At 52.8% G+C, this 16,313-nt stretch overlaps 3 protein-coding genes and 1 non-coding gene across 13 annotated transcripts; 3 read left to right on the top strand and 1 right to left on the bottom strand.

The window, feature by feature from the left end:
* The first annotated feature begins 202 nt into the window (after nucleotides 1-202).
* Nucleotides 203-7,234, top strand: EFNA1 (ephrin A1). 2 transcript variants are annotated; one of them, XM_055361099.2, is made up of 5 exons: nucleotides 208-436; nucleotides 3,705-4,000; nucleotides 5,897-5,962; nucleotides 6,124-6,174; nucleotides 6,349-7,234. In XM_055361099.2, exons 1-5 carry the CDS (start codon nucleotides 345-347, stop codon nucleotides 6,459-6,461), a joined length of 618 nt encoding a protein of 205 aa, XP_055217074.1. In that variant the 5' UTR covers nucleotides 208-344; the 3' UTR covers nucleotides 6,462-7,234. The 2 variants fall into 2 exon arrangements, with proteins under 2 accessions (XP_055217085.1, XP_055217074.1); XM_055361110.2 differs by lacking the exon at nucleotides 5,897-5,962 and having other exon boundaries at nucleotides 203-436.
* A 934-nt stretch (nucleotides 7,235-8,168) lies between these two features.
* On the top strand, nucleotides 8,169-11,232 carry SLC50A1 (solute carrier family 50 member 1). Of its 8 annotated transcripts, none has more exons than XM_055361047.2 (6): nucleotides 8,169-8,368; nucleotides 8,677-8,754; nucleotides 9,207-9,330; nucleotides 9,940-10,101; nucleotides 10,358-10,477; nucleotides 10,559-11,232. In XM_055361047.2, the coding sequence occupies exons 1-6, from the start codon at nucleotides 8,289-8,291 to the stop codon at nucleotides 10,658-10,660; spliced, it is 666 nt and encodes a 221-aa protein (XP_055217022.2). In that variant the 5' UTR covers nucleotides 8,169-8,288; the 3' UTR covers nucleotides 10,661-11,232. The 8 variants fall into 8 exon arrangements, with proteins under 8 accessions (XP_055217022.2, XP_055217033.2, XP_055217027.2 ...); XM_055361052.2 differs by having other exon boundaries at nucleotides 8,186-8,368; nucleotides 10,541-11,232; XM_055361061.2 differs by having other exon boundaries at nucleotides 8,202-8,349.
* Nucleotides 11,233-12,269: 1,037 nt separating this feature from the next.
* On the bottom strand, nucleotides 12,270-12,979 carry DPM3 (dolichyl-phosphate mannosyltransferase subunit 3, regulatory). Of its 2 annotated transcripts, none has more exons than XM_055361124.1 (2): nucleotides 12,870-12,979; nucleotides 12,270-12,624 (listed from the first exon to the last, which is right to left on the bottom strand). In XM_055361124.1, exon 2 carries the CDS (start codon nucleotides 12,617-12,619, stop codon nucleotides 12,341-12,343), a length of 279 nt encoding a protein of 92 aa, XP_055217099.1. In that variant the 5' UTR covers nucleotides 12,620-12,624; nucleotides 12,870-12,979; the 3' UTR covers nucleotides 12,270-12,340. The 2 variants fall into 2 exon arrangements, with proteins under 2 accessions (XP_055217099.1, XP_055217105.1); XM_055361130.2 differs by having other exon boundaries at nucleotides 12,270-12,650; nucleotides 12,870-12,949.
* A 2,665-nt stretch (nucleotides 12,980-15,644) lies between these two features.
* Nucleotides 15,645-15,706, top strand: LOC129529566 (U7 small nuclear RNA). Its single transcript, XR_008675112.1, has one exon. It is a non-coding gene; the product is annotated as a U7 small nuclear RNA (small nuclear RNA).
* Nucleotides 15,707-16,313: the final 607 nt, after the last annotated feature.

The raw sequence follows: 16,313 nt of genomic DNA, 5'->3' as shown, positions 1-16,313 counted from the left end.
GCTCACAAAGCTCCACGCAGACCCACAAGTGAGCGAACACACATCTCTGAGCAGATCTGCGGGGGCAGAGGAGCGCGCTTCGCTCTTTCCTGCACCCCCAGCCTCCTCCCCTCCCCACCCCGCCCCTCCTCCACCTCCCCAGCCCCCAAGCCCCCGGGCAGCCGCGCGCCGGGCGGGGCGAGGGCGGGGCGGGGTGTCGGGCGGCGCCGGCCCAAAAGGCGGAGTCGCTAGGCGAAGGGGCCAGATCTGTGAGCCCAGCGCTGTCTGCGCCGCGGAGAAAGCCAGTGGGAACCCAGACCCATAGGAGACCCGCGTCCCCGCTCGGCCTGGCCAGGCCCCGCGCTATGGAGTTCCTCTGGGCCCCTCTCTTGGGTCTGTGCTGCAGTCTGGCCGCTGCTGATCGCCACACCGTCTTCTGGAACAGTTCAAATCCCAAGTAAGCCTCGAGACTCCCGCTGGCAGCCTGGGCTCCCGGCTGGCACTACCCCACCGGGATAACTGTCCCGGCCAACCCCTGAGCTGAGCCTAGAGTAGATGACCGAGGTAGGAGGGCGGCTGTAGATTTTCCTCCCCTCACTTCTCCGTCATATCTGGGAGCACCCCACCCCGGGGCATGCTCGTGTCTACTTGCATGGGCTTATATCTGCCCTTCCCTTCCTTCTCTCTGGCACCCCTATTACTCTAAAGTGAGGGACTCATGCTGGGCAGTTCCTGCCTTCAGCATAGACTTCGCCCCTGGCAGCCAGGGCCCTTGTTCCAGGCCCCCCCCCCCCACCCACTGTGAAAGCCTCCACGCCTCTCCTTGTGTGTCCTTTGGGTATCTGACCACACTGACAGATACCTGGTGTGACATCAAGAGTGCACAGAATGCTCAAGGTAACCCTGGAAGGACCTCTCAGGAGAGAGCTGGGCTGTAGGCATTCATTATGCATTCACCCTGTATTTAAAGCAAACCTGGAAAGTCCCTCACTAGGGGTCTTTTGGGGTGGCATGAGTGAGGCACATGCTGTGCATGGGTAGGCTGAGGGAATCACCTGTTTATGGGGCTCTCAAGTAGTAAAAGCGAAGAGCTGGGAGAGGGAGATCATGGGAAAGCTTCAGAAGGAACAGAAGGGGTTAAAGGGGTTACAGAAGGCTCTGGGCAGGAAGGAGTTAATTTCTCCTGGGCAGGTTTAGGGCTGTGAGGCAAATGGTACTGGGAGGAAGACTCTGTCGGCCCCTTTGTTCTTGCCCTTGAGTTTTCTGAAGTTATGGGAACAATATTTGAGGGAATATAGGAGAGGGTGGTAGGGAGGAGCAGGGAGAGAAGTGGGCAGCTTGGTATCACGAAAGCCATCTCACCAGCTTAGCCACTCTCGGCCCTAGCAAGCTTGCCCCCCACTCCCCTTGAGAAATATGTTGTGCCAGCTTCCTCTGACCCCGTGTCATCGTCTGGTGAGGCAGTCTGTTGTCTGTGGCTTGTTAGGGTGGGGGAGAGAACAGCCAGCTGCCAACCCCAGAGGGCAATGCCCTCCTGCCCATGGACGCTGGGGAGGCTCAGCCAGCACTCCGCCACCCGCTCCCTGTGCTTTGCCTCCTTGACCTGATGCATCTCGCCCTAGTATGGGAGAGAGCAAAGTCCCTGTTTATGCCCATGCCAGGTGTTGACTGAAGGAGGAGGAGGGGACAGGAAGCCATGAGTAGGGAGGGGGGGACCCTGGCCTTTTCCGTTCCCAAGCTCCCAGGTTTCCTCTCTTTCAGGAAGGAGCCTCTTCCTTACCCACCTCCCCGCCTTCCCTGACGCCGCTGCCCCCCTTTCCCAGATGGGGAGCAAGAGTCAAATGAAGGCTAAGTACCGCAGACTGTACCCCCAGGAGAGGGGGCTGATGGGTGACCCTCTGGCCACACACACACACACACACACACACACACACATGCACACCCTATCACACCCAGGACTAAAGAGACGCCAGTCCAGAGTAGAGTCCGTAGGCAGCCAAGCTGGGCCCGGCGTGGGGGCAAATATGAGGCTACAATGAACGGGGTAGGTGAGGCTGGCATGGGTGACTCAGGCCAGTGGGCAGCAGCCCGGGGATCTCCAGGCCTCAGGCGGGGGCAGCATGCTGAGAAGGGCGCCAGCCTCCCTCATGCTGGAGGGCAGGCCCCTCATTCTGACCTGCCAGCTCCCTTTGTTTGGAGGACCCCTTTGTTTGGGGGTGAGTGGGCGCTGTGCCCTCCTGGGGTCCTGGGGGCTGTGCACATTTGACAAGGTAAGTTTTCACAGGTTCTCATGAGTGCTGGGGCGGGTAGCAGAGGTGGATGAGGAATGAGTCAGTGCCCGTCACGGGAATGAGGGAAAGACGCCAGGCCCAGAGCTGAAATACCTGTTCTGAAATGGCTTCTATGTTTATCTCTCCAGAGAGGAATTTTAAAAGCCTCTCTCTGCTCCTCTCTCTCTTTTCCCCAGGGTGGGGGAGGGGCCTGGTAAGCCCAGTTTGGGCGCTGGCACGCTGCTGCAAAGCCTGGCCTCTCAGGGGTCATGCTGATTGGGCAGTGGGTGCCCACCTCCGAGTCCTCTCTGCCTGACTCCTTCCTCGCCCTCCCAGCCATGGCCAGGTCTTTCAGTTCGAAGCAAGTTGGCGCTAATTCTGCTGAGTCTCTAGCTGGCAGTGCCTGGGGGAATTAGAGAAACTGACCAGCTTGCGGGGTGGGGGGAAGCACTTTTCCCCCTACTGGGACCCCACCCAGGCTGGAGCCAGGTGTCTGGAGCTGGTGGGGAGGGGCTGGTGGGCAGTCAGGCTGGAGCCGGTGGGGCCAGGGGGAATGAACTAGAGGAGGGGTGCTGGCTCCACCTTGGGAGGAGGGGAGAGGAGGGGAGAGGAGGGGCGAGGAGGGGAGAGGGGAGAGGGGAGAGGCCATCTCAAGCTCAAGCTCAGAGCTCTAGCATTTCATCTAGGGGGAGGTGGAAGTGTGGCTTTTAGAGATAAAAGGACAGGGATGTTTTGGGGTGCTCTGAGAAGGGGAAAAGGAGACCAGTGTATAACTTTGAGTAGCTAGAAAGGGAAGATTTGAGGGGGCTGAATGAATTGATGAGAGTGATTTAACTTAAAGGACTGGGGCATTATCTGTGGGCCCGGGTATACTAGCTTCACTTTTGAGGAAAAGTGAAGCTGGGAAATGTGAGATCTACTCAGTGGGTCCGGGGAAATGTGAGAGGAGTAAGGAAAGTGAAGACACAGATGTGTTGGAGGCTCCAGGCTAGCATGGTAAAGAGAAAGGGTTTCCTGGATTCTGATTACAGAATGGACCTGTGGGGGTCTCAGATTGAGGCCTAACAGCATTTAAAAGGAGCAACTGGTAGAACAGATTTGGGGAAATATTTATGGGTAGAAGAGAATGATAAGTGAGCTACAGAAATAGGTAGAAGCCCATCTAAATATCAGGTAAGTATCAGAGGGGTTATGGAAAATGCTTTGGTACCCGAAAGATACTGAGTGGATGCTATTTGAAGGACCAACAGGAGACAGTGATGGTGCAGGGGAATGTTTAGAGATGGCAGAGAGAAATGTAAGACATCAAGATCAGTACGTATTGGGAGTTGAAACTTCGGAAAAATCTCTTGGGGTCCAGTGTGAAATGTGAGAGGTCATGTAAACATTCAGAGGCCCAAGGATCTGGCCTGGCTTCTGAATGACCACCTGCTTCTTCCCCGTGTGTGTCCCCAGGTTCCGGAATGAGGACTACACCATACATGTGCAGCTGAATGACTACGTGGACATCATCTGTCCACACTATGAGGATCACTCTGTGGCAGACGCTGCCATGGAGCAGTACATACTGTACCTGGTGGAGCATGAGGAGTACCAGCTGTGCCAGCCCCAGTCCAAGGACCAAGTCCGCTGGCAGTGCAACCGGCCCAGTGCCAAGCATGGCCCGGAGAAGCTGTCTGAGAAGTTCCAGCGCTTCACACCTTTCACCCTGGGCAAGGAGTTCAAAGAAGGACACAGCTACTACTACATCTGTGAGTGCCTGTGAGGGGACAGTGTCTGTGTTTCTTTTTTGCCATCACATACATGCTTGGGTACATGCTTGGTGCAGAGTCCAGCAGCAGAGGGCTCCTTCCGATCTTGAATTCTATTTTCATTCATCTACATCCCAATGTGAGTGAGCTTCTACTATGTGCTGGGCACTCTGTTTAGCGCTATGAGCACAAAGATAAATAAAACACTACAGAGCCCCTGTCCTCAAGGAAGCTGGGAAGAAACACACATAGGTTAAGAGACCCTTACAACAGTGTGCTACAGTAGACATGAACACAGGGGCCTTGGGAAAATGACCTGGGCACCTGCCAGGCTATGGGGCTCAGAGAAGGCTCAGTGGGGAAGATGGTCCCAGAGCTCAGGACAAGCAGAGGAGCTGGCCAGGCATGAAGGCACACGTACAAAGGGAGCATGACATCTTCAGGGAACTTCCTGTGGCTCAGCCTGGCTGGAGTTGGAGGGACACAGGAAGTGAGGAGATGTGAGCCTGGAGAGGTGGACAGAACAGACCATGGGGGAACTAAAAGGTGATAAGAAGTTTGGACTTTATCCTGAGGGCTCTCGCCACTGATGGGTTTTATTTTATTTTATTTTATTATTATTATTACTCTTGAGATGGAGTTTCACTCTTGTCGCCCAGGCTGGAGTGCAGTGGTGTGATCTCTGCTCACTGCAACCTCTACCTCTCGGATTCAAGCAATTCTCCTGCCTCAACCTCCCAAATAGCTGGGATTACAGGCACCTGCCACCACGCCCAGCTAATTTTGTATTTTTAGTAGAGATGGGGTTTCACCATGTTGGTCAGACTGGTCTCGAACTCCTGACCTCAAGTGATCTGCCCGCCTCAGCCTCCCAAAGTGCTGGGATTATAGGCATGAACCACTGTGCATGGCCTGATGGATTTTAAAAGTTATGAGATCATCCAGCACTTTGGGAGGCCGAGGTGGGCGGATCACCTAGGGTCAGGAGTTCAAGACCAGCCTGGCCAACATGGTGAAACCCCAACTCTACTAAAAAAATACAAAAATTAGCCGAGTGTGGTGGCGCACCTCTGTAGTCCCAGCTACTCAATAGGCTGAGGCAGGAGGATCGCTTGAACCCAGGAGGTGTGAGGTTACAGTGAGCCAAGATCACATCATTGTACTCCAGCCTGGGTGACAGAGTGAGACTCCGTTTCAAAAAGAAAGTTATGAGATCAGCTTTGTGTAAGATGGATCTAGGACTCTGTCAGTGGGGGCTAGGCAGGAGTAGTTTTTGTTTTTGTTTTTGTTTTTTTTCTGAGACGGAGTCTTGCTCTGTCGCCCAGACTGGAGTGCAGTGGCACGATCTCGACTTGCTGCAACCTCCACCTCCCAGGTTCAATTGATTCTTCTGCCTCAGCCTCCCGAGTAGCTGGGACTACAGGCATGTGCCACCATGCCCGGCTAATTTTTGTCTTTTTAGTAGAGACGGGGTTTCACCATATTGGCAAGGCTGGTTTCGAACTCCTGACCTCGCGATCCGCCCACCTCGGCCTCTCAAAGTGCTGGGATTACATGTGTGAGCCACCGCGCCTGGCCTAGAAGTAGTATTAAGTGGCCCAGGCAAGAGGAACATATTCAGACTCGGAGGAATGAAGGATGAAATGTGGGGAGGGGCAGTGTCTATGTTCTTTTTGTCACCACTGCCAAAGCTGAGGGTTATTTCCAAAGAATGAGAGGCTGGGCTGAACATTGGGCAGGAAGTTAGCAAAAACTAAGGAGGGTAGGAATCAAGGTTAGAGGGAAGAGAAGAATGAAATTGAGTAGGGAGCTGAGAAAGCAGGGCGAGGGGCATTTGGACTTACATTTTCTTCCAGCAAAGGTTTCTTATTTAACCCCTGTGGGCTTATCTTGCAGCCAAACCCATCCACCAGCATGAAGACCGCTGCTTGAGGTTGAAGGTGACTGTCAGTGGCAAAATCAGTGAGTGTCAGAGCCCTGTGGGCCTCCTTCCTCCATCTCTATGCTGGGTGTGGTCTAGTGATCTAGGATGGTATAGAAGTCTTGCAGCCCAGCCCACTCATACTTACAGCCCTCTGCCTCTTTGATACAGTACCTGATCTACTACCACTCTTGTCTTTCAGCTCACAGTCCTCAGGCCCATGACAATCCACAGGAGAAGAGACTTGCAGCAGGTGGGTAGCTGGAGCAAACTGGGCCTGGGGCACAGGAAGGGGTCTGCTTGAAGAGGTTGGGTACAGGAGGTGGCTCCTTTACCAGGCTGAGGCTGAGGGAATCCTGTTGGGCTGAGGGCCAGTGCAAATAGTGGAGCCACTCACATTGGTGGCCTTTGCCCTCTCACCTTGCAGATGACCCAGAGGTGCGGGTTCTACATAGCATCGGTCACAGTGCTGCCCCACGCCTCTTCCCACTTGCCTGGACTGTGCTGCTCCTTCCACTTCTGCTGCTGCAAACCCCGTGAAGGTGTATGCCACACCTGGCCTTAAAGAGGGACAGGCACTCCAAACCTGTCTTGGGGCCACTTTCAGAGCCCCCAGCCCTGGGAACCACTCCCACCACAGGCATAAGCTATCACCTAGCAGCCTCAAAACGGGTCAGTATTAAGGGTTTCAACCGGAAGGAGGCCAACCAGCCCGGCAGTGCCATCCCCACCTTCACCTCGGAGGGATGGAGAAAGAAGTGGAGACAGTCCTTTCCCACCATTCCTGCCTTTAAGCCAAAGAAACAAGCTGTGCAGACATGGTCCCTTAAGGCACAGTGGGAGCTGAGCTGGAAGGGGCCACGTGGATGGGCAAAGCTTGTCAAAGATGCCCCCTCCAGGAGAGAGCCAGGATGCCCAGATGAACTGACTGAAGGAAAAGCAAGAAACAGTTTCTTGCTTGGGAGCCAGGTACAGGAGAGGCAGCATGCTTGGGCTGACCCAGCATCTCCCAGCAAGACCTCATCTGTGGAGCTGCCACAGAGAAGTTTGTAGCCAGGTACTGCATTCTCTCCCATCCTGGGGCAGCACTCCCCAGAGCTGTGCCAGCAGGGGGGCTGTGCCAACCTGTTCTTAGAGTGTAGCTGTAAGGGCAGTGCCCATGTGTACATTCTGCCTAGAGTGTAGCCTAAAGGGCAGGGCCCACGTGTACAGTATCTGTATATAAGTTGCTGTGTGTCTGTCCTGATTTCTACAACTGGAGTTTTTTTATACAATGTTCTTTGTCTCAAAATAAAGCAATGTGTTTTTTCGGACATGCTTTTCTGCCACTCCATATTAAAACACATGACCATTGAGTCCCTGCTAAGTGCGAGGCTCTCTGTGCTACAACAGTAGCAACTGGGTTTGAATTTCTTTCTCTCCAAAGAATGTGTGCCCCTCACCAGGCCAAAAGGGTGGGGTGTTTCCTCCTCTGAGGGCTGTCCAGGACTGGAGTGCTCCTGACAGCTGTCTCTCGGGTTCTGAGCTGCACTCCACTCTGGAAGTTCTTCCTATCCAACCTCTACCCCACTCCCACCCCCTCACCGCAGGGCTTTGGCATACTACCATTCAGGTACTCATGCTGTTTGGGTGAGTCAGGGAAGCTGGGAACGCCAGCTGAGGCATGCGGCCCCGCCCCACAGCCAGACTAGCAGAGACGTGTGGGAGGCTGGGAGGGAAAGTTCCCAGTAACAAGTGGGTTGGACCGGGGGGTCAGTGATAGAGGCGTCAGTGGATTGGCCACGTCATGTAAAGTTGACCCGAGAGGGAGGGCAAAAGAGGAAGGCTTGGTGATTCCTGGCAATGTGTTATTTTGAGAAAAGGCTTCGGCAGCAAACTCCAGAAAAAAATTTCCCAAACCCTGGGCAACTGAGGTTCTGATGTGGAGCTCTGGATGGAAAGCGTGCTGAAGTCTGGTTAAACTAGCAAGCTTTTGTTTGGAGGTCCACCGCCGAAGGCGCACAGACCTGTGGGAACACGAGCGTTGAGACTGGGGGGTCTAGATGATCCAAGGGGTAGGCAGAGTGTGAGCAGCGGCAGGTATCGGGGACACACCCGCGGAGCCCTAGGAAGGGGACTGACCCGGACATGGAGGAGGTCTGGACCAGGGCACTGAGAAGGCGCTCGGAGGAGACGGGCGCGAGTTCCGGTTCGGCGTCGGAGGGAGGGTGGGGCTTCGGCGCAGTTTCCGGAGGGACGGCCCGAGCGCGCGGGGGCGGAGCCGAGTACGCGGGGCGGGGCTCCAGCGCCGCAGGTCAGGGCTGCAGTAGGTCCCGGCAACCGCAGGCTCGCGGCGGGCGCTGGGCGCGGGATCCGACTCTAGTCGTAATGGAGGCGGGCGGCTTTCTGGACTCGCTCATTTACGGAGCATGCGTGGTCTTCACCCTTGGCATGTTCTCCGCCGGCCTGTGAGAGTGCGGCCGGGCTGGGTTGGGGAGGACTAGGCAGTCAGGAAAGGAGAGAGAGGGGACAGAGACGTGGCCACAGCACCTGGCTCGTCCGGAACCTGGATCAAAGTGGGATCGGGTCGAGGGGACCGGGGTACAAGGGCGAGGCTGGTCACTAGGCCTGAAGGAGAAAGCAGGATAGCTGGCGGGGTGAGAGGGGGGCGGGGTCTGCGGTGGTCCGGAAAGGATGACAGGCATTGGGCATCCCCCTCTAGCACTCTGCTTCTCCCTTCCCACCCCTCACCCCTCCCTTCGGGGCCCCATTACAGCTCGGACCTCAGGCACATGCGAATGACCCGGAGTGTGGACAACGTCCAGTTCCTGCCCTTTCTCACCACGGAAGTCAAGTGAGGGGCCGACGGCTGCGGCAGTGGGAAAGGCTACCAGAGGGAGGTGGGGGCGGGGCAGGAGGAGCAAGCGTGAAAGAGGCTTGGCCGGGCGCGGTGGCTCACGCCTGTAATCCCTGCACTTTGGGAGGCCGAGACGGGCGGATCACGGGGTCAGGAGATCCAGACCATCCTGGCTAACACGGTGAAACCCCGTCTCTACTAAAAATACAAAAAATTAGCCGGGCGTGGTGCCGGGCGCCTGTAGTCCCAGCTACTCGGGAGGCTGAGGCAGGAGAATGGCGTGAACCCAGGAGGCGGAGCTTGCAGTGAGCCGAGATCGTGCCACCGCACTCCAGCCTGGGCGACAGAGCGAGACTACGTCTCAAAAAAAAAAAAAAGAGTGAAAGACCCTTTGGGTCCTCCTCTCACACTGAACCCTTTGAGCCATGTCCATCCCCTCCACCCTGCAGCAACCTGGGCTGGCTGAGTTATGGGGCTTTGAAGGGAGACGGGATCCTCATCGTCGTCAACACAGTGGGTGCTGCGCTTCAGATCCTGTATATCTTGGCATATCTGCATTACTGCCCTCGGAAGGTAGAGGCCCTCCCTTGGACCCACCTATCTGCTGCACGCCCTGCCTTGCTGGCAGGGCAAACACTATTTCCTAGAAGACTGTAACAGCTGACACTGCCACCCTTTCCAGGAAGGCCTCTCCAGCCTTGCAGGTCCCCTTCCTCTATGAAGCCAGCCTTCAGAGATGAACACATTGCCCCCATTTAGGCAAGGCTGGTAGCTCTGCCTAGCCTGAGATGCCTATGCTGCCTGCCCTGGGCTTCAGCCAACAAGCTAAGGGGAAAGGGCTTTTGTCTCTGATACTTCTTTCAGAGCCAGGGCCTGTGGGGGAGAATGAGATGATTAGCTCTGCGTCCCTGCTAAATCACACAAGCATTTATGAAGCTCCTACTGTGTGTGCCAAGCACACAGAAAAAAACACATCTTTATCTCCCCCAGAAGTCTCCAGTGTTGTGGGTGGATAAGACTTTCCTATCAAGTTGGTGGTGGGAAAGAAGCTGTGACAGTGCAGTGCTGGAGGCCTAGACAGTTTGGCTTCCCCATTGGAGCATGGGAGAAGGCAGGATGAATTAACTCTAGCAGGGAAGTCAGAGTGCACATCTGGAAGTAAGGGTACTCTCTCCCCTGCAGCGTGTTGTGCTCCTACAGACTGCAACCCTGCTAGGGGTCCTTCTCCTGGGTTATGGCTACTTTTGGCTCCTGGTACCCAACCCTGAGGCCCGGCTTCAGCAGTTGGGCCTCTTCTGCAGTGTCTTCACCATCAGCATGTACCTCTCACCACTGGCTGACTTGGTGAGTGGGGGTGTCCAAGGAGGTAGGAGAGATAAGAGTCAGGCTCTCAGAGCCAAATACTATGGCTTACAGTCCCGAGGAAAGGGAGATCCAAACCCTGGAAGAAGACAAGGCAGTAGAAGTGGGCGAGTGGGAGGCAGGAAAGGTTGGGTGACAGATCAGGGAGGGTGTCTGACCTTTTTCTTGAGGAAATTCTTAGGCAAGTGAAGCTTTACGATGTGCTTGGGCCAAGAGAGTCTTCCATTCTTTCCCACAGGCTAAGGTGATTCAAACTAAATCAACCCAATGTCTCTCCTACCCACTCACCATTGCTACCCTTCTCACCTCTGCCTCCTGGTGCCTCTATGGGTTTCGACTCAGAGATCCCTATATCATGGTAAGCACAGCCGGGATGGGGTGACAGGGGTGCAAGATGGAAAACTGGCTCCTCTCCTTATAGCAGTTCTTGTGATTTCAGGTGTCCAACTTTCCAGGAATCGTCACCAGCTTTATCCGCTTCTGGCTTTTCTGGAAGTACCCCCAGGAGCAAGACAGGAACTATTGGCTCCTGCAAACCTGAGGCTGCTCATCTGACCACTGGGCACCTTAGTGCCAACCTGAACCAAAGAGACCTCCTTGTTTCAGCTGGGCCTGCTGTCCAGCTTCCCAGGTGCAGTGGGTTGTGGGAACAAGAGATGACTTTGAGGATAAAGGGACCAAAGAAAAAGCTTTACTTCGATGATTGATTGGGGCCTAGGAGATGAAATCACTTTTTATTTTTTAGAGATTTTTTTTTTTAATTTTGGAGGTTGGGGTGCTATCTTTAGAATATGCCTTAAAAGGCCGGGCGCAGTGGCTCACGCCTGTAATCCCAGCACTTTGGGAGGCCAAGGTGGGCGGATCGCCTGAGGTCAGGAGTTCAAGACCAACCTGACCAACATGGTGAAACCCCATCTCTACTAAAAATACAAAATTAGCCAGGCATGGTGGCACATGCCTGTAATCCCAGCTACTTGGGAGGCTGAGGCAGGAGAATTGCTTGAACCCAGGAGGTGGAGGTTGCAGTGAGCTGAGATCGTGCCATTGTGATATGAATATGCCTTATATGCTGATGTGAATATGCCTTAAAATAAAGTGTTCCCCACCCCTGCCCACGATGGTTCATTCTCTACTCATAATTCTAAACCTGCCTGGTTTGGTGAAGGATAGATCCACAGTTATTCTCAGGTTGGTAGGGTAGGCTCAGAAAAGGTACCTCAAAGAACCAAAAGGTTGGAAAGACCCAGGAAGGCCTTAAAAATAACAAAACTTGGATGTTATGAAGAATGGAAGTTAGGCTTCAAGAAAGTAGTTCTGGCCGGGTAAGGTGGCTTATGTCTGTAATCACAGCACTTTGGGAGGCCCAGGCAGGAGGATCACTTGAGCCCAGGAGTTTGAGAACAGCCTGAGCAACACAGCGAAACCCTGTCACTACAAAAAATTAAACATTAGCCTGGTGGCCTGGTGGCATATGCCTGTAGTCCCAGCTACTCTGGAGGCTGAGGTGGGAGAACTGTTTGAGCCTGGGAGGGTGAGGCTGCAGTGAGCCATGATTGCACCACTGCACTCCAGCCTGGGCAACAGAGTGAGACCCTGTCTCAAAAAAAAAAAAAAAAAAAAAAAAAGAAGTAGTACGCCGGGCGCGGTGACTCACGCCTGTAATCCCAGCACTTTGGGAGGCCGAGGCGGGCGGATTACGAGGTCAGGAGATCAGACCATCCTGGCCAACACGGTGAAACCCCGACTCTACTAAAAATACAAAAAATTAGCCAGGCGTGGTGGCAGGCGCCTGTAGTCCCAGCTACTCGGGAGGCTGAGGCAGAATAGCGTGCACCCGGGAGGCGGAGCTTGCAGTGAGCCGAGATCACGCCACTGCACTCCAGCCTGGACGACAGAGCAAGGCTCCGTCTCAAAAAAAAAAGAAGTACTTCCTACGGGGTTGAAAGGACCAGGAAAGTGAAATGTCATTTCCATCCTGAGAAATATTGAGAAGGGGTCTTTGCCTCCTTGGGAGCAAAAATGGGAACACCATCAAGATGCAAAGATAAAGGCTGAGATGGCCTCAAGAAGGTGGTTCTTTCACATTCACTTCTCGGCCGTTAGTACATAGAATCCCCAATACCCATTTTCCATACTGAAACTAAACGAAGTTAGAAAATAAACTGGCTCTTTAATGGGAAATGGGAGGAAGGGCTGTCCGGACAGGAATGGGGTTAGGCTGTCAGAAGCGCAGCCCCCTGCGGGCTAAGTCGGCTCGGGCCTCCTGTATCTGGCTCTGCAGCTCGCGTGCGGCGTCCTCGCAGTCATGAAAAGTGGCCACACGATAGCCCACAGTGCCCAGGGCATAGCAGCCGGCGGACACCAGCAAGTAGGCGGGCAGTGGCCATAGGACTTCCTGGCAGGACAAGGGCAGCTCCAGGCCCAAGGCTCCCGTGGTCAGGGCCACCCAGGTGGAGCCCAGGATCGCTAGTCCCCAAAGCCACTGCGCTAATTTCGTCATGGTCACTGCGAAAAAAGGAAGCAGTGCTCCCCTGAGGAGCAGAAAGGAAAAGCGGACCAAATTCAACCGAAGCCCGCCCACGGAGAGCATTTAAACCAGCTCTGGCCAGAGGGGAATCGCCGATCCCAGAGGTCCGAACTTGAGTGCCCACAAAAGGTGGAAGGGCCCCTTCCACCTTGCTACCCCCTCTATATTTGAGACCCACTCCCCATCTCTCGCCCTCTCCATTCAGCCTTCAACCTACACTTACCTCTACCCCAAGTCTCCCCTTCCCCGCGCGGCCCGGATGTTGGCGTCCGGAAGTCCTCCCTGGCTCACGTTCCGCTTCCGCGCGGCCTTCTGGGAGTTGCAGTTCACATGGCGGCGCCTGGTGTACTCCTGGCTGGCGCCTCAATCTAGGCGGGGTCCGGTGGGCTGTGCTCTGCAAACCGGAGCAGGCCGGGTCTGGAGAGGCCTCGGCGCTGCTTTCCCACCTTGGGCTACGCTCCAGGCTGGCGTGGGGCTTGAGGACATCGTTAAATGTTGCAACAAGATGGGAATATAATACCATTCCCCTTAAACTCAGTTCTCCAGCGCTGAAATCCATTCCTTCATTCACTAGTTCATTCATTCGAACATTTCTTTCTTTCCGTTCTTGACAGGGTCTCTCTATAGTGCCTAGGCGGGACAGAACTCTTTTTTTTTTTTTTTTTTTTTTTTTGAGACGAAGTCTCGCTCTGTCGCCCATGCTGGAGTACAGTGGCTCGATCTCAGCTCACTGCAACCTCTGTCTCCCGAGCAGCTGGGATTACAGGCGCGCCACCACTCTGGGCTAATTTTTTTATTTTTAGCAGAGAACGGGGATTTCACTATGTTGGCCAGGCTGGTCTCAAACTCCTGACCTCAAGTGACTGGCCCACCTCAGCCTTCCAAAGTGCTAGGATTACAGGCATGAGACACAGCGCCCGGCCAGAACATTTCTTGATTACCATGATAGACTTTGGAGATACAGAGATGTCAAGAGACTCGACCCCCTTCAGGTGGAGGGGGAAAGCAGGAGTCAGTGAAGCGGTTGCATTGACAACTAACCATGAAGGCTTGAGATTATTGTTAGAACAGAGGTAGTCATATTTTTACAAGGACAACAACCAATATAACTTGGAGCCAGAGGAAGAAGGGCTCCAGGAGGCTGTGTTTCAAAAAAAAAAAGAAAAGAAAAGAAAAGAAAGACCAGAAGAATTACCTGAAGTGGTGAAGGCATTGAAAGAAAGAGTATAATTCTTTAGAACAGTTTTGGGGATGAATTTATTATATAGAGAGAGAAAGAGAGAGAGAAAACCAAGTAAGAGAAAAGGTTAGGCAATTATCAACTTCAGAGGAAACAAAGAGTTATATAAGAAAGGAAAGACAATTGATAAGCCTGTCTTATAAAGACCACATCTGTAGTTTGACAGGTTTATTAACTTGCTGCAACAGAGAGATCACACACTAGAGGAACTGTGGGGCAACTCATTAAAAAGGAAGAAATATGGTCATTCAGATGATATGGTTTGGCTGTGTCCCCACCCAAATTTCAAGCTGATATGTATCTCCCAGAATTCCCACGTGGGAGGGACCTAAGGGGAGGTAATTGAATCACGGGGGCCAGACTTTCCCGTGCTATTTTCATGAGAGTGAATAAGTCTCACAAGATCTGATGAGTTTATCAGGGGTTTCTGCTTTTGCTTCTTCCTCATTTTTCTCTTGCCACCGCCATGTAAGAAGTGCCTTTGTCTCCTGCCATGATTCTGAGGCCTCCCCAGCAATGTGCAACTGTAAGTCCAATTAAACCTCTTTTTGTTTGCAGTTTCAGGTATGTCTTTATCAGTAATGTGAAAATGAACTAATACAACAGGATATGGGAAAGGCTTGACTTTAAAATTTATATTTTAAAATTTATTTACTTATTTATTTAGAGTTGAAGTCTCAGTATGTTGCCCAGGCTAAGCTCAAACTCCTGGGCTCAAGTGATCCTCCTGCCTCAGCCTCCCAAGTAGCTGATACTATAGGCTAGCTAAAATTTAAATGAAGCAGTGTTTTGATAGGTTCGAGGTAAGCATAACTTTAAGTGAAGGGATCAAGAAGTCCAAGCTGAGGGACCACTTGGAAATTACAAAGTCAAGATAAATATAGAATATAGTGTCCAAAAACCCACTATCTAGGCTGGGCACAGTGGCTCATGCCTGTAATCCCAACACTTTGGGAGGCCAAAGTAATCCACATGGCTCAGAACTTCTGGCAAGAGTAGGATGTTCCATTCGCACTGACTGATTTCAAATAGCAAAGTTTGTGACTGTGATTTTAGAAAATGAAGTTTCTCAGCCTTATGTCCTTGATGTTAATTAACAAAAGCAGTTTTTACAGATTCACAGTCTTAGCACAAACACAAATGGCTCAGCTGTGAAGAAAATTTTCACAGCCGTAACGATGTAAACACTAAGTATTGATTTAACTGAAAATTGGAGCTGAGGACAGTGGAGCTGTGATCCCAGAACTTTGGGAGGCCTAGGTAGGAGGGTTGCTTGAAGAAATGTACAGGTAAGTACCAGAAGAAGTAGCCTAGAAACTGGAGCATAGTTGTATATGTAGGTTGTATATGTAAGGGTTAAAGAAGAGGAGCAGGGGATGGTTATTTTTCATTAAAAGCCTTGTAGAGTTACAGCTCTTTTTTTTTCTATTCTTTTTCTTTTCTTGAGACAAAGTCTTGCTCTGTTGCCCAGGGTGGAGAGCAGCGGTGCAAACATGGCTTACTGCAGCCTCGACCTCCTGGACTCAAGCTATCCTCCCACCTCAGACTCCGGAGTAGCAGGGACTACAGAAGTGGGCCACCACCACCACGCCCATCTAGTGTGTGTGTGTGTGTTTGTGTGTGTGTGTGTGTGTGTGTGTGTGTGTGTAGACGGGGTCTCCCTATGTTGCCCAGGCTGGTCTCAAAATCCTGGGCTCAAGCAGTTCACCTCAGCCCCCACAAAGTGCTGCTATTGCAGTCGTAAGCCACGGCGCCCACCGAAGTTACAGCTTTCAGAATTTGTTTAGCAGGTTTCCCAGTTTTCACTTGAAAATGCCCCGCCACCCCGAAAAATATCTGTTGAACTAGTTGGCTTTTAAAACTATACAAATTCCTTTGTTAAAGTACAAATTAAAACAAACAAAAACTTTTCTTTTTTTTTTGAGACAGAGTCTCGTTCTGTGGCCCAGGCTGGAGTACAGTGGCATGATCTCGGCTCACTGCAACCTCTGCCTCCCATGTTCAAGCGATTAGCCTGCCTCAACATCCCAAGTAGCTGGGACTACAGGCATGCACCACCACACCCAGCAAATCTTTGTATTTTTATTAAAGACAGGGTTTCACCATGTTGGTCAGGCTGGTCTCGAACTCCTGAGCTTGTGATCCTCCCACCTCGGACTCCCAAAGTGCTGGGATTACAGGCATGAGCCACCGCGCTCAGCCCAAACTTTTTTTTTTTTTTTGAGCCGGAGTTTTGCTCTTGTCGCTGAGATTGGAGTGAAATGACATGGTCTTGGCTCACTGCAACTTCCACCTCCCGGGTTCAAGCAATTCTCCTGCCTCAGCCTCCCGAGTAGCTGGGATTACAGGCACCTGCCACCATGCCTGGCTAATTTTTGTATTTTTAGTAGAGATGGGGTTTCACCATGTTGGCCAGGCTGGTCTCAA

Source organism: Gorilla gorilla, chromosome 1, assembly GCF_029281585.2.
Source record: "Gorilla gorilla gorilla isolate KB3781 chromosome 1, NHGRI_mGorGor1-v2.1_pri, whole genome shotgun sequence".
In the NCBI taxonomy this organism is placed as follows: Eukaryota; Metazoa; Chordata; class Mammalia; order Primates; family Hominidae; genus Gorilla; species Gorilla gorilla.
The sequence above is the reverse complement of the archived record's forward strand: the minus strand, read 5'-3'. Positions and strand labels throughout refer to the sequence as shown.

Excerpts from the sequence above, each read along its gene's own strand:
- EFNA1 (XM_055361099.2), top strand. The coding sequence starts at position 345 with ATGGAGTTCCTCTGGGCCCCTCTCTTGGGTCTGTGCTGCAGTCTGGCC. Across the intron at positions 4,001-5,896 it reads ACACAGCTACTACTACATCT|CCAAACCCATCCACCAGCAT; the intron begins GTGAGTGCCTGT and ends CTTATCTTGCAG. Across the intron at positions 5,963-6,123 it reads GACTGTCAGTGGCAAAATCA|CTCACAGTCCTCAGGCCCAT; the intron begins GTGAGTGTCAGA and ends CTTGTCTTTCAG.
- SLC50A1 (XM_055361047.2), top strand. The coding sequence starts at position 8,289 with ATGGAGGCGGGCGGCTTTCTGGACTCGCTCATTTACGGAGCATGCGTG. Across the intron at positions 8,369-8,676 it reads GGCATGTTCTCCGCCGGCCT|CTCGGACCTCAGGCACATGC; the intron begins GTGAGAGTGCGG and ends GCCCCATTACAG. Across the intron at positions 10,478-10,558 it reads TCAGAGATCCCTATATCATG|GTGTCCAACTTTCCAGGAAT; the intron begins GTAAGCACAGCC and ends TTGTGATTTCAG.
- DPM3 (XM_055361124.1), bottom strand. The coding sequence starts at position 12,619 with ATGACGAAATTAGCGCAGTGGCTTTGGGGACTAGCGATCCTGGGCTCC.